This window comes from Mangifera indica, chromosome 12 (genome assembly GCF_011075055.1).
Source record: "Mangifera indica cultivar Alphonso chromosome 12, CATAS_Mindica_2.1, whole genome shotgun sequence".
Classification (NCBI taxonomy): domain Eukaryota; kingdom Viridiplantae; phylum Streptophyta; class Magnoliopsida; order Sapindales; family Anacardiaceae; genus Mangifera; species Mangifera indica.
The window spans coordinates 12,359,704-12,371,037 of record NC_058148.1 but is presented as its reverse complement, the minus strand read 5'-3'; the positions used below and the strand labels follow the sequence as shown (position 1 = coordinate 12,371,037).

General features: G+C 31.2%; 2 protein-coding genes and 1 non-coding gene across 8 annotated transcripts; 1 reads left to right on the top strand and 2 right to left on the bottom strand.

The window, feature by feature from the left end:
• Positions 1 to 569: 569 nt before the first annotated feature.
• On the bottom strand, positions 570 to 4,631 carry LOC123192600. 6 transcript variants are annotated; one of them, XR_006496904.1, is made up of 6 exons: positions 4,383 to 4,629; positions 3,469 to 3,726; positions 2,428 to 2,518; positions 1,849 to 1,915; positions 1,461 to 1,621; positions 570 to 916 (listed from the first exon to the last, which is right to left on the bottom strand). XR_006496904.1 is itself a non-coding variant. In XM_044605209.1 (6 exons), exons 3-6 carry the CDS (start codon positions 3,599 to 3,601, stop codon positions 1,568 to 1,570), a joined length of 345 nt encoding a protein of 114 aa, XP_044461144.1. In that variant the 5' UTR covers positions 3,602 to 3,726; positions 4,062 to 4,225; positions 4,383 to 4,629; the 3' UTR covers positions 1,269 to 1,567. The 6 variants fall into 6 exon arrangements, 5 of the variants coding, with proteins under 5 accessions (XP_044461144.1, XP_044461142.1, XP_044461143.1 ...); XM_044605209.1 differs by lacking the exon at positions 570 to 916 and adding an exon at positions 4,062 to 4,225 and having other exon boundaries at positions 1,269 to 1,621; XM_044605207.1 differs by lacking the exon at positions 570 to 916 and having other exon boundaries at positions 1,269 to 1,621; positions 3,469 to 3,619; positions 4,383 to 4,631.
• Positions 4,632 to 5,746: 1,115 nt separating this feature from the next.
• Positions 5,747 to 5,838, top strand: TRNAY-GUA. Its single transcript is given in 2 exon segments — positions 5,747 to 5,783; positions 5,803 to 5,838. It is a non-coding gene; the product is annotated as a tRNA-Tyr (tRNA).
• Positions 5,839 to 6,191: 353 nt separating this feature from the next.
• Positions 6,192 to 7,732, bottom strand: LOC123193690 (GDSL esterase/lipase At2g30310-like). The gene is made up of 3 exons (XM_044606763.1): positions 7,113 to 7,732; positions 6,582 to 6,843; positions 6,192 to 6,492 (listed from the first exon to the last, which is right to left on the bottom strand). Exons 1-3 carry the CDS (start codon positions 7,707 to 7,709, stop codon positions 6,296 to 6,298), a joined length of 1,056 nt encoding a protein of 351 aa, XP_044462698.1. The 5' UTR covers positions 7,710 to 7,732; the 3' UTR covers positions 6,192 to 6,295.
• Between the last annotated feature and the right edge of the window lie 3,602 nt (positions 7,733 to 11,334).

Here is an 11,334-nt window from a genome sequence, read left to right as displayed (position 1 = left end):
TAACTAACGGTCGTCAATCGTAGCAAAATTAAGGGAATGTTAGTTGTTGACGATCTTATTTTTACAACGGAAGAATGTTTTTGCCGCTGTGAAATTCTTATCTTTTGTACATACCATTTAGCTGGAGGGTGTTATTGGAAATATATATTATTTTAATATGGTTTAATAATGGATTTTGTGTAGATATTATTATGACATTGTTGAAAATAAAGGTAAGGTATAGCTGTTGCTTTGGCGTGGATGAGTGGATGCGGAATAACTGATCAAAGATATTTTATTGGGTGGAGGAAGTTGGGAACCGCTTAGGATTCCGTGTAAAGGGTTCTACCATTAAGAAAAGTACACGCCACACGATCTAATCATGATTGACAAGAGCCTTAAATTAACGCTCCCCAAAGGTATGACTTATGGAATGCATATTCACGTAATTTAATGGGTTAATCTAGCACACTTTATTTCTTTATTTTTTATTTAATTATATTTATATGAAATATTGAATATTTGATACCGAATTCTAATATTAGTGGAATTATCGAATTATATAAATTGAATTCAGATTAAAAAAAAGATTGAATAAAGGAAAAAGAATTTCATTTATGATGAAGAATATATTTATCCACTTTTTATTTCTTCTCAAACAAGAAATCTTCATCAATCTTGCATTTTTTAGAATATTTGCAAGTCACGTATCATGTTCAAGTGATATCATTCGGGTGGAAATCCTAAAACTCTTAAACCACTAAACAAATCCATATTTCCAAATGGGCTTGAACCCTTGCCAGTCCAGAAACTCAATTTTCCCTGGTACTGAGGAAACAAGCAATTAAGAAAATTTAATGAAACTATGACCTCTATCAAGCCTAACCCTTAGTTCTTCTAGTTCCTCATCATCCGCACCCTCTGCAATTGCTTCTTCCTGCAAAATAAATGTAGAACTTAGATTTAGGCTTTAACATGCTCTTCACTTTATCTGTAATCAACAAAAAATTATGATTTTTATCTGTAGCAGTATCACAACTGAGGAAGAGAATGATCTGCATAGTAAGTTCAAAGCTTCTTTATTTTCTCATATTCCATGTTTGTTTTCTGAGAAAATTGCTGGGAAACAATGTCATTTTATTGCGGTAAAGCGAGTAAAAGTTAACAATTTATCAGTTGGTGCATGAAACAAATATTGCCAATGAAAATAATAATGCAAATTGGTGTTGGAGCATCATCTTTTACCCTATACATTTTAATAGTTTGTGCATGTTTAAATAGTATATGCCTTGATTAAACCCTTATGTATCATTATTTCTCAATGCATAGAAAAAGTAAGACCATATTTATCCCCATATGTCTCAATTACAATGAATTTGATACAACAATTTCGTATGAAAGTTACTGCCAAAATTCCAATTTAGTAACTTCAACAGGAAAAAATGGGAAGAAAGGAACAAACAATCCTGACAAATCACTACCATATTGATGTGTATGGAAGAATCAGCTTCGAAATATACTGCACCCGAAATGTTCAGTACTCCTCTATCCTTCTTTATCTCAATACTAGATTGTTGTTAACATTTAACTAATCAAACAGCCCTTGATCATGCCAAATATCAACCAAGAAGTCAACCATTTCCTGCAAATTCCACCATCAATGAGATTAACTTAAGCAGTTAGCCAAAGCAACAACCACAATTCAAGATAGGGAATTCTGGTCATCAACGAGCAAGGTTTATAAACTTTTTTTATCTTCAGATCAAAACCAGCAATGGTAACATCTTGACATTGGATTTAAAAATGTATTACCCAGCTATAAGAAATAAATGTAATTGCGGTGAGTATGTTTCTGGAAAATAAGCTTACCGGCAAAGGGATTGGCTCAGGAAAAGGTTGATTATTACAGAGAAGCTCTTCATATGTTGTCGACCAGCTGGGAAAAAAACTATAGCAGTTAATTTCCATGTAGCAGTTGATTTACTTGGACACATAAACTACACAAGAAATCAGTATACAGTAATATATCCATTAGACAAAAGTGGGTAAGAGAAGAAAGAAAAGAAAAGGTTTTGGTAACAGCTTTTTCATGTTGAGATAATTCCCCAAGGTGCTGTAAACAAACAATGGTGCTGGATTATTCACTTATATAATATATAATAGTGAAACTTAACATTCTTTTTTATGTTCAAGACAATTAGACTTTATATAATTATCAATGGGAACCATGCAGCACTCCTTTGAGGGTAAAACGTAAAAGCACTCCAAATTCTATTAAGATTTGGGCATGGATCTTATTCCCCTTCATCTGTCAATGCGACAAGAATTATGATGGAAAGAAAGATTGGATTGCCACAATTATTACTTGGGTGCCACTAAAACCTGCGGCAACTCATAACAACAACTTCCAAGCAACTAAATGATATAAAAGAATATCCAGAATTATACCTTATAATTGGGTCCTTGGCCACTTTTTGTTGTTGTTGAGACTGATCCCCTACCCACTTTCTTCGACTCTCATGCCAAGAAATTTCCGCTGCTTAAAAAATTCAACCAGGTTAAACTCAGATAACAGTTGTGAACATAATAAGGAAAACCACGGGGCAAAAAATGCAATGGATCACTTAGCATAAAGGAACAGCTATACAAATGCAAGACAGGATTCAATTTTTTATTATAGATTTCCTTGATGTTTCCCTTTTATCAAAAACCTAAGACCAAAGAAGATTTATTTCCTATAAAATTATCAGAATGATAGTAAAATGCATATGCAAACACATCTGAGATGAGTGAGTCAATCACTTTGTTGATATGCATCTTAAAGCTCTTATCATTAATGATTATAGTCACCCCTACAGGAATAGACCATGCTTTAATCAGATTAGTTTGTGCTAGTAGCCCACGGCTAAAGGACCCTACAAACACTTTGGGATATTCTTTTTAATGCAGTGTCATGTACATTCCACAGAGATAAGAATACCAATAAGTTCATGTGACTAAATGCAAAGAGGGGTTATATCAAGACTTGAGGGCACCATAACTCAAGCATAAACCTAAATTGTGCCTCACTGAAGCCACGACAGAGTCAATCTGAATCAGAACAAATCGCAGTGAGGACAAAACTACTGGATCTAGTGTTAGTGGTGGGGCACCAGCAGTGTGTTCTGTAACATCATAGGGAATGACCTTTCAGCTTAGAAGCAACATACTCCGTATTAATTTCAGATAAGTCGATCCACCAATTTCTTTGATCCTTATACTTCTTTTTTTAATTTTCCTTTCTAAACATTGGTCTCAAACTTTTTGAAAACAATTATTATAACAGAATAGTATGTTTTCCTAACAGACTTCGGCGGCACATGTAGTAGCTTAATAACTTTCAGTACCCTGAACCTTGAGCAATGTTTATTTTGTCATAGGATTACTGAAAGTAGGAAAAGAACTTTTACAGGAATTACCAGTAAATATAATCTCGAGTGGAAGACTTACCATGATTTACAAATACAGATGTGGTCACAACTTCTTCCTTAGGCTTATTAACTCCTTTAGAAGATGTGGAACTGTCTATTGGTTGCTTCTCATTTAAATGGGAACTGCCAGCCTTCACCTCATTTCGCTCCATACTGAAAGACCATCCCTTCTGCAAGGACACAATGAATGATAACAAGTGTTCCTTTTTGCAAGATCCCTCAAGGACCACTGAAAGGATGTGGCCACTTCAAATGTAGAAAGACTTCACAAAAACCACTGCTCGGCACAAAATAGTTCTTCAGTGCGATAAACGGATAAAACAAGAACAACCATACATAAATTATCGGTAGATATTTAGCTCATAAATAAGAAATATTAACTCTAATTTCTATGAAGGAAATGACAAATTCTTTCCATATGGTATGGCTTTTACACTAAGCAGACTTGACTTGATTTTGCAAATTATTAACACCAATACCGTACAAAATTACATCTTTTTATATCTAAACCCACAAAATTCATAATGGCATAACCTAGATTCAACATTTCTTTACCCAACATCTAACCAGTAGAAATATATTTTCATCGCTCAATAATACAAAAATCCTCACCATTCCTCCTTCAACATCTCGAACATCATTCAGAGAACAAATTAAACAACCATTTTTCACCCTCCAAAATCCAAAAAATAACCTTCATTTTCCTCTTCTTCCACCAATTCAGTTACAAATAGACTCCACAACATTCCATCATACTTTGCAATAACAACAAACACCTCAACAAAAATAAAAAGAAAATCCCACATCATAATAAAACAACACAATAAATAATAAAAAAGTAAGCAAACCCCGTTTGAGATTCAAACATAAATATGCCTATAATACAAGCAGAAAATGAAATTTAGAAGAAAAAAAATAAGACTTTAGTCATACCTCACTATTTATTTATCTATGGTAATATATTCCAATTTAAGCTGAAGCTAAAGATGATTTCTGTAGTAAGATTGTAATATCGAAATAAGATTTTAAGATGTGATGCAACCAAAAGATTGCTTTTTTTGTATGCGTTTTCGATTCATGTTTTGCCGGCTTTCTATTCAAGCTTCTGAGTTCAGTTTCTAGCTTTCCAGTTTTCCAGTTTTCCGTTTTACTTCCTTGTTGATGACGTGCATTTGATTTAGACTTTGGGTTCGGATAAACCATTTAACATTGAATGACTGATATACCCTTTTCAAATTACTTTTTTATTATTCGAAGAAGGTATTTTTGTCATTATGAATTGTTGTTGGGTGAAGATACCGATTGAATTGGTGTTTCTACTTTCTATTATCCAAATATCATTACAAAGTTTTCTGCGTGTAAATGCCCAAAAATATATATATATATATATATAATAGATGTTCATCTATTCTTAAAAGAGCAATTTTAGAAAAAAAAAATTAATGCAATCAAGAAAAATTAAAATTTATATTTCAAGAGTGAGAAAATATATAATAAAATATTATTTTTTAAAAAGAGACTTATTATCTAGAAGAGTGTTATATGCATACATTATATATGTATAATTTTATATATAAACAATGATAATTTATTATTTAGAAAACTATTATGTGTACAAATAATATATATAATTTTATATATAAATAATGACGTGTTATCATATAATTAAACAAGTTTAAAATTAAAAATAAAATAATATTTAATTATATTATAATTTATTGTTATTTTTATATATTATTTACACATATAATTTTATTATATTATCTCTCACCTCTCAAAAGGTTTGAGGAATATTAAAAAGACTCAATATCTATTAGAAACTATTCCCATCTCCCCTCATATTTCATATAATCTTTATGAACATCCCCTACTTGTTAATTTTCAGCATTAGATTTCATAATGATTGTAATATAAGAGATGAATTTTCTAGATCTGGGGGAGATTATTGATAATTTTGCATGCCTTAGGGCTTCTATTATATTTCCTTAAACCTAAAGGGAGGTGAGAGATATTAACTAAACCTTTTCATCATTCAAATATGGAAAGCAAACTTGTATTTAGGTTTTGAGGAGGTGTTGCATTGATATTAAAGAAACCACTTAGTGACATCCTTGATTAATTAGGCAAGATTGTGTTTACTTCATTTATTAAAGAAAATATAAGTTTGGTATAGTTTTAATTGGAAAAAATAAATAAATCTAACTAAAATATTAGTGAAATTGATTGCATGTTCTTAATTATTACAAATTTTTTATTAATTATAAAAATTTAAAATTTCTTGCTCGAAGACTTAACAACCGACCTTAGCTCAGTTGGTAGAGCGGAGGACTGTAGTGGGCAAACCCTAATAGCTATCCTTAGGTCGCTTGTTCGAATCCGGCAGGTCGGATTTTTTATATCAATTTTCGGTAACATATTTTCAATTTCCAAATGTTCTTAATCAGAAGAAAACCATTAATTTTTTTTTTGTCTTGTAAACCTTTTAGTCTTCATTAGAAATCTCCAGCCCCCAACTGTGTATTCGCTAGAAATCTCTTAATCTTCACTAGAAAACACTTAAAATTACCTTTAAAGATTCAAATATTATTTTATATAAAATTCCCTGTTTAATGCACATATAATAAGTGTACATACATACATACATACATACATACATACATACATACATACATATAAAATAAATGAAACATTTTCTCATGTTAAATTTCATTATAAATACAAGCGATAGGAAATTATTAAAAAAACTTAATCATAACATCATCAATTTGATGGGATTGTTAGTGCGACGTAATTATAACACTGGATAATGTTCTATTTACGTAAGTGATTAATTTAAAGGATGATTATCATAGATTAATTAACTTGGAATAGACTTCAATCTCCAGATGCTCAGAAATAAGTTTATAGGCAGACTGAGTTGGGTGAATGCTATCCCAAAACAGAAATTCTTCAGGCCTTGCACATGTTGGTGTTAGTGGATTACACAGAAATGCTGCTTCCAAAACTCCACTTCCACAGCACCCTCTCTTTGTTTCCACAAATCCTGGCAATCAAGCACCAATTTCTATTACTAAAATCCTTAAAAAATAATAAAATATATTTTTTTATTTATTTTTAACATATAGAGCTTACCATATTTCTGAGGATGATCAATCATCTCAATCAACGGCTGATAAATGTCAGCATAAACAATTTTGCTTTTTGGAAGAAGTGATTGAAGTTGAGGCAAGAGCTTAGCAAGTTTGTAATTGTAAGCTTGAGCATCAGTGTTCTGATCCTGCAAACAAATTCTAGCAATTGGGTCTTCGAATTTTGCAGTCATTTGTAAAGGCAAACAACCTATTGGCGGCAAACCAGCAATCGCCATCTTACGGCATCCAAGCTCATATAATTCCTAAGTTTTACAAGACGGTTTTTATAAGTATAAAGAAAAATTAATTTAAGTATCAATAATGATTAATTTTAAATTAAAAATAATGTAATAATTAATCAAATAATAACAAATCATCATTAATATTAAATAGGTACATGGTAATACTCACTTAAGTTCTTGACTAATCTGCAAAAAAAATTTATTTTTACTGCAAACATAAGACTAAAGTATTCTAATTTTTGATTAAAAGAGAAAGAGAGGGGGGATTGATAGTTATATAGTATATTTACCTTGATGAAGGATTGTAGCCTGTTCAACAAGAAATCTTGGTACCCACTAACATTAAATTCCAATTTTCTTGTGGGGATATCATAAAAGTTAAAAATGAAGTCGTTAGTGCCGGCACTAATCACAATCAAAGCACTACTAATTATCTTCTTAACCTTTTCTTCATCACCAACAATCTCCTTAACCCTCCTTATATAATCTCTAAACATATCAATCTGTTTAGAAACCGGGATCACTTTAGATACAGCACTTGTCAAATCATCAAACCCAGATCCCGCAGAAGCAAAACATACACCAGAAACAAGTTCATTTTCTGACAAAGTAGGATCCAAGAAAGGAGGAACAGTGTCTTTGATGCCAAGAAATTTGGCAAGAAAATCTGGCACAAGTTTCCCATCAGAAAATCTACCTGTAGGAATTTTCCCGGGAAAATCCTCCCCATATGGGAGAAAATTTCCCTTGAACACAGTTTGAATGTAGTTGTTGTTTCCAGTATCCACAGTTGAGTCACCAAAAACAAGAATTGTTGGCAACTTTTCTCTGGAGTTTGATGTGTCCATAATCATGTAGAGTATCAGAATGTGAAGAAAAATTATCATTATCAGAATATTGAAGGAGGCCATTGTTAATTTACATTGAAAGTTTTAAATGTATGATCAATTTATACTTACAGTTGCATCATATTTATTTATGAAGATAAAGTAAAGAAAAACTTGCCCTGGATGGCAAGTTATTTTTATAAATAATTTTGGCTTGGAAGGCATGTGAATCAGGAGGTAATATGCCTTTCCAGGTGGAAAAAAATAGGGTTCTAACTTAAGCTAATTGTGGGATACTGTTATTCTTAGCTCTCATATTTGCGTAATTATATTTAAATTTATATGAAAATTAAATGGAAATATCTGTTTCATTTGACCTTGAAAATACTGGTTCTGCTGTTCCAGTGTTCTGTTTATAGAATTTAAGGTAAAGATTTTCTCAACGTACATAATTGTCTGAAAAGTGTAAAGCTCAGGTTGCCAATTTTTCAAATTTCACAACTTGTGTCTATGATTTAAGAAACTTTTGCTTTGAAAGGTTTAGAGTTCAGACTCCTCGATTGAGAAAGGAAATAATTACGTTGCTGAATACTGATTCAACAATGTCAAAGGAAGCTATTTATTACATCGGTGTCCTCAAGTTGGACCATGCAACGCCTCCCAGCCCAAGCCTTAATAACACAGTGTAAACTGAAAGACATCTGACGCTTATTTTGTTTATATTTATGGCTAAAGCTAAATTCAACTCGAACTCATTTAAACTTAAGTTTGAGTTTGACTTAAACGAACTTAAAATAAGTCAGCCCTAAACAAGCTCGAGATAACATTTTCAAGTTTAAGCTTGTGTGTTAAAAATTTTAATATTAAACAACATCATTTTGATCAATATGTATTAAAATAACATCATTTTAATAATGAATTAGTTAAAAGCTCGTGTTCAAAATCAACCAAGCCGAACTTAAATCGAGTTTGAGATTAGTTGCTACGAGCTTGACGAACCTGAGCTCAAGTTCTATTATATACAAATCGAGCTGAGTTCGAGCTCTATTATATACAAATTAAGCCAAGCTCGAGCTCGGTTCAGTGTGAATCTAATGCTATTTATGACACATTTTTCATATTATCTATTTTAGATATATAAATATATACATATTTAGATATATTATTATATAATTAAGTATTATTTTTTTCACTAATTTAGAATCATCTAATCATATAATGACACATATAAATATATATATTTATGTATTTAAAATAAATATACATAATTTTATTATTCCAAATTTTACCTTAAATGTATTCATACTCAATTATTAAAACATTTAATTTCGTTGAGTTGGGGTCTTTAACAAAATTTAAGTTTTTTTTAATAAATATCTCTGTAAATAAAAGAACCTTCGAAAAATCCAAAAAAAAAATTTGAAAACAACTTAAACTTAACCTATCTAAAGAAAGATCAATACAAAGTTACAACAAAATACTATTTTTTAAAATTAAATCACTCATATCAAACATATAAATTGCCGATCTAATAATAGTCACATAACCCTTGAACCAACAATTGGTGATTAAGTTCCAAAGGAAAGTAGAGGACATGCTAGCGTCAGTCGTGCGGTGTCACCACCTTGAATTCGTGGCAAAAAAATTACGGCGAAAGGAGTTTCAAATTTTGCGGCAGTTAGGTGATTGTCATTCAACGCTTAATTGAGCCAGAGATTGATTTCGAACAACCTGGAAGGTTAAAAATAGGCTGACGACGACTTAGGCGATGTTGGGGCCTCGAATTCATGCAGAAAAAGTGCGACAGAAGTTGAAAGTCCGCAATTCATTTCGATTCATGTGCAATTTGGCCAGAAAAGCCAACCTAATGGGAATAGAGAGATAGTGAATTGGTTGAAAATCATTCCGAAAAATTAAAGCGATTGGAAAATTGAATCTGTCGTCAACTTGTGCTTCAAATCAAAACCTTAGATGTAGTTAATGCCTTAATAACAAATTCTAATTAAACTTAATCGGATTTTCATCCAAATCTTAATTAACTTCTTTTTTGTTCCTTTACGTGCCCTTCACTCTTTATAATTTTATTGGACTCTTCAGAGTCAAAACAGTCAAACGAAAGTATAATAAAATAATTACGTGTCCAAATCATGAGAAATATTGAATTATAAATAAATTGATATTTATGGTAGTTTAATAAAGTTCAAGTTAATTAGCCTCCAAGTCTTTCTTTCAAAATCTAACCACTACATCTACAGTTGCCTTGCTTCCCAACAAAGCAACCTTGCTTTAAAAAATCAAACAGAAACCGAACCGCCCACTTGCTGCAGCAAGTTGAAGGGTTGACCATTAGAATATGAGCGAGGAGTGTTAGGATTCTGCAACTCTCAAGCGGGTCTGAGTTTAACTGTTGAAGAAAACTGGACCCATGTCTCCCAACTCACCAACCATTTCTATAGATTACTTTTAAGTTAATCTGAAATATTTTATTTTATTTAAGGCGAAAGACTATTTCCCACCCAAGATTTAATGCTAATGTAAATGCACACCCATGGATTTGAAAAACTCAAAGTTCTATTCATCACTTAACTACTATTAAAATTTTCTTTTAGAGGTAAAAATAAAATCGTTATTTTATTAATAATATTAAAAAAATAAAATTTATTATATTTTTCTCCTAAAATTTTAAAAACTAACAACTTAACTGTTATTTAAAATTTTCTAACTTTTAAAAATAATATTCTCCCCCCCCCCCCCAAAAAAAAAATACCTAGGTTTTATTTTTTATACACTCTTTAACCATTGAAGATGATGCTTCAACCCATGAATCTTCAATCACTCTTCATCTCTTCGACACTGTCAAAAGACACAACAAAGAGGCATTTTTGTTGATTCCAGAAAAATCATGAAGACAAGTTTTTGATGAAGTCTTCATCTTCTTCAATTCGTCTAAAATCTACAAAGATGTGTCTTTTTATGATGGAAAGTAAAGATTTAATGGCTAGAAATGGTGGATTGAAGCATTGTCGTTGATGATAAGAGAGTGTATGAAAAATAAATTATGGGTTTTGAGGGAGAAAATGTTATTTTTAAAAGTTAAAAAATTTTAAAGAGGAGGAAAATTATTAATTTTTAAAATTTATGGAGAAATTTTAATGAATTTTATATTTTTTTAATATTATTGATAAAATATCAATTTTATCTTTGTATCTAACAAAAATTAGTTCATAGGTAAAACTTTAGGGTGTTCAAACTTTGTGTATATACTTTTTTTTTTTTTTTAAGCATCAAAATTTGGGTGCGAGACAGTCCATTGGCTGTCATTTAATTTTCAAACTATGTATTAAAGTATTTAAAATTAGGCAAACTTGGTCGTTGGGTTGATGAGTTAGGTGGAAACGTATTACTTGCGGGGTTGTAAATAAGACATGAAATCAGCCATGCTCTGTTTGATTATGTAAGCCTCCACTGTTAACATTATTCATGGAATTTCTTGCTGATTCATGTATCCTTTTCCCTCTCTATTCCCTTAATTTTCCCTTATTTGGATAAGATGATCCCACATTGCTTCAAGATTCGTTATATGTGCTCCATCATTCACTTTACATCGCTCAAAATACCATAAAAGTATTACCAATTTCATGGGCAACAAACACATCATATAACCCAACCCAAAAAAAAAAAAAGA

Bases quoted from the DNA above. Each gene is read 5' to 3' on its own strand.
- LOC123192600 (XM_044605207.1), bottom strand. From the start codon at position 3,601: ATGGAGCGAAATGAGGTGAAGGCTGGCAGTTCCCATTTAAATGAGAAG. The intron at 2,519-3,468 runs GTAAGTCTTCCA...GAATTTTTTAAG, and splicing joins ATCTGTATTTGTAAATCATG to CAGCGGAAATTTCTTGGCAT. The intron at 1,622-1,848 runs GTAAGCTTATTT...TGGAATTTGCAG, and splicing joins CTGAGCCAATCCCTTTGCCG to GAAATGGTTGACTTCTTGGT.
- LOC123193690 (XM_044606763.1), bottom strand. From the start codon at position 7,709: ATGATAATTTTTCTTCACATTCTGATACTCTACATGATTATGGACACA. The intron at 6,844-7,112 runs GTAAATATACTA...TGTAAAACTTAG, and splicing joins GGCTACAATCCTTCATCAAG to GAATTATATGAGCTTGGATG. The intron at 6,493-6,581 runs GTAAGCTCTATA...CTTGATTGCCAG, and splicing joins TGATCATCCTCAGAAATATG to GATTTGTGGAAACAAAGAGA.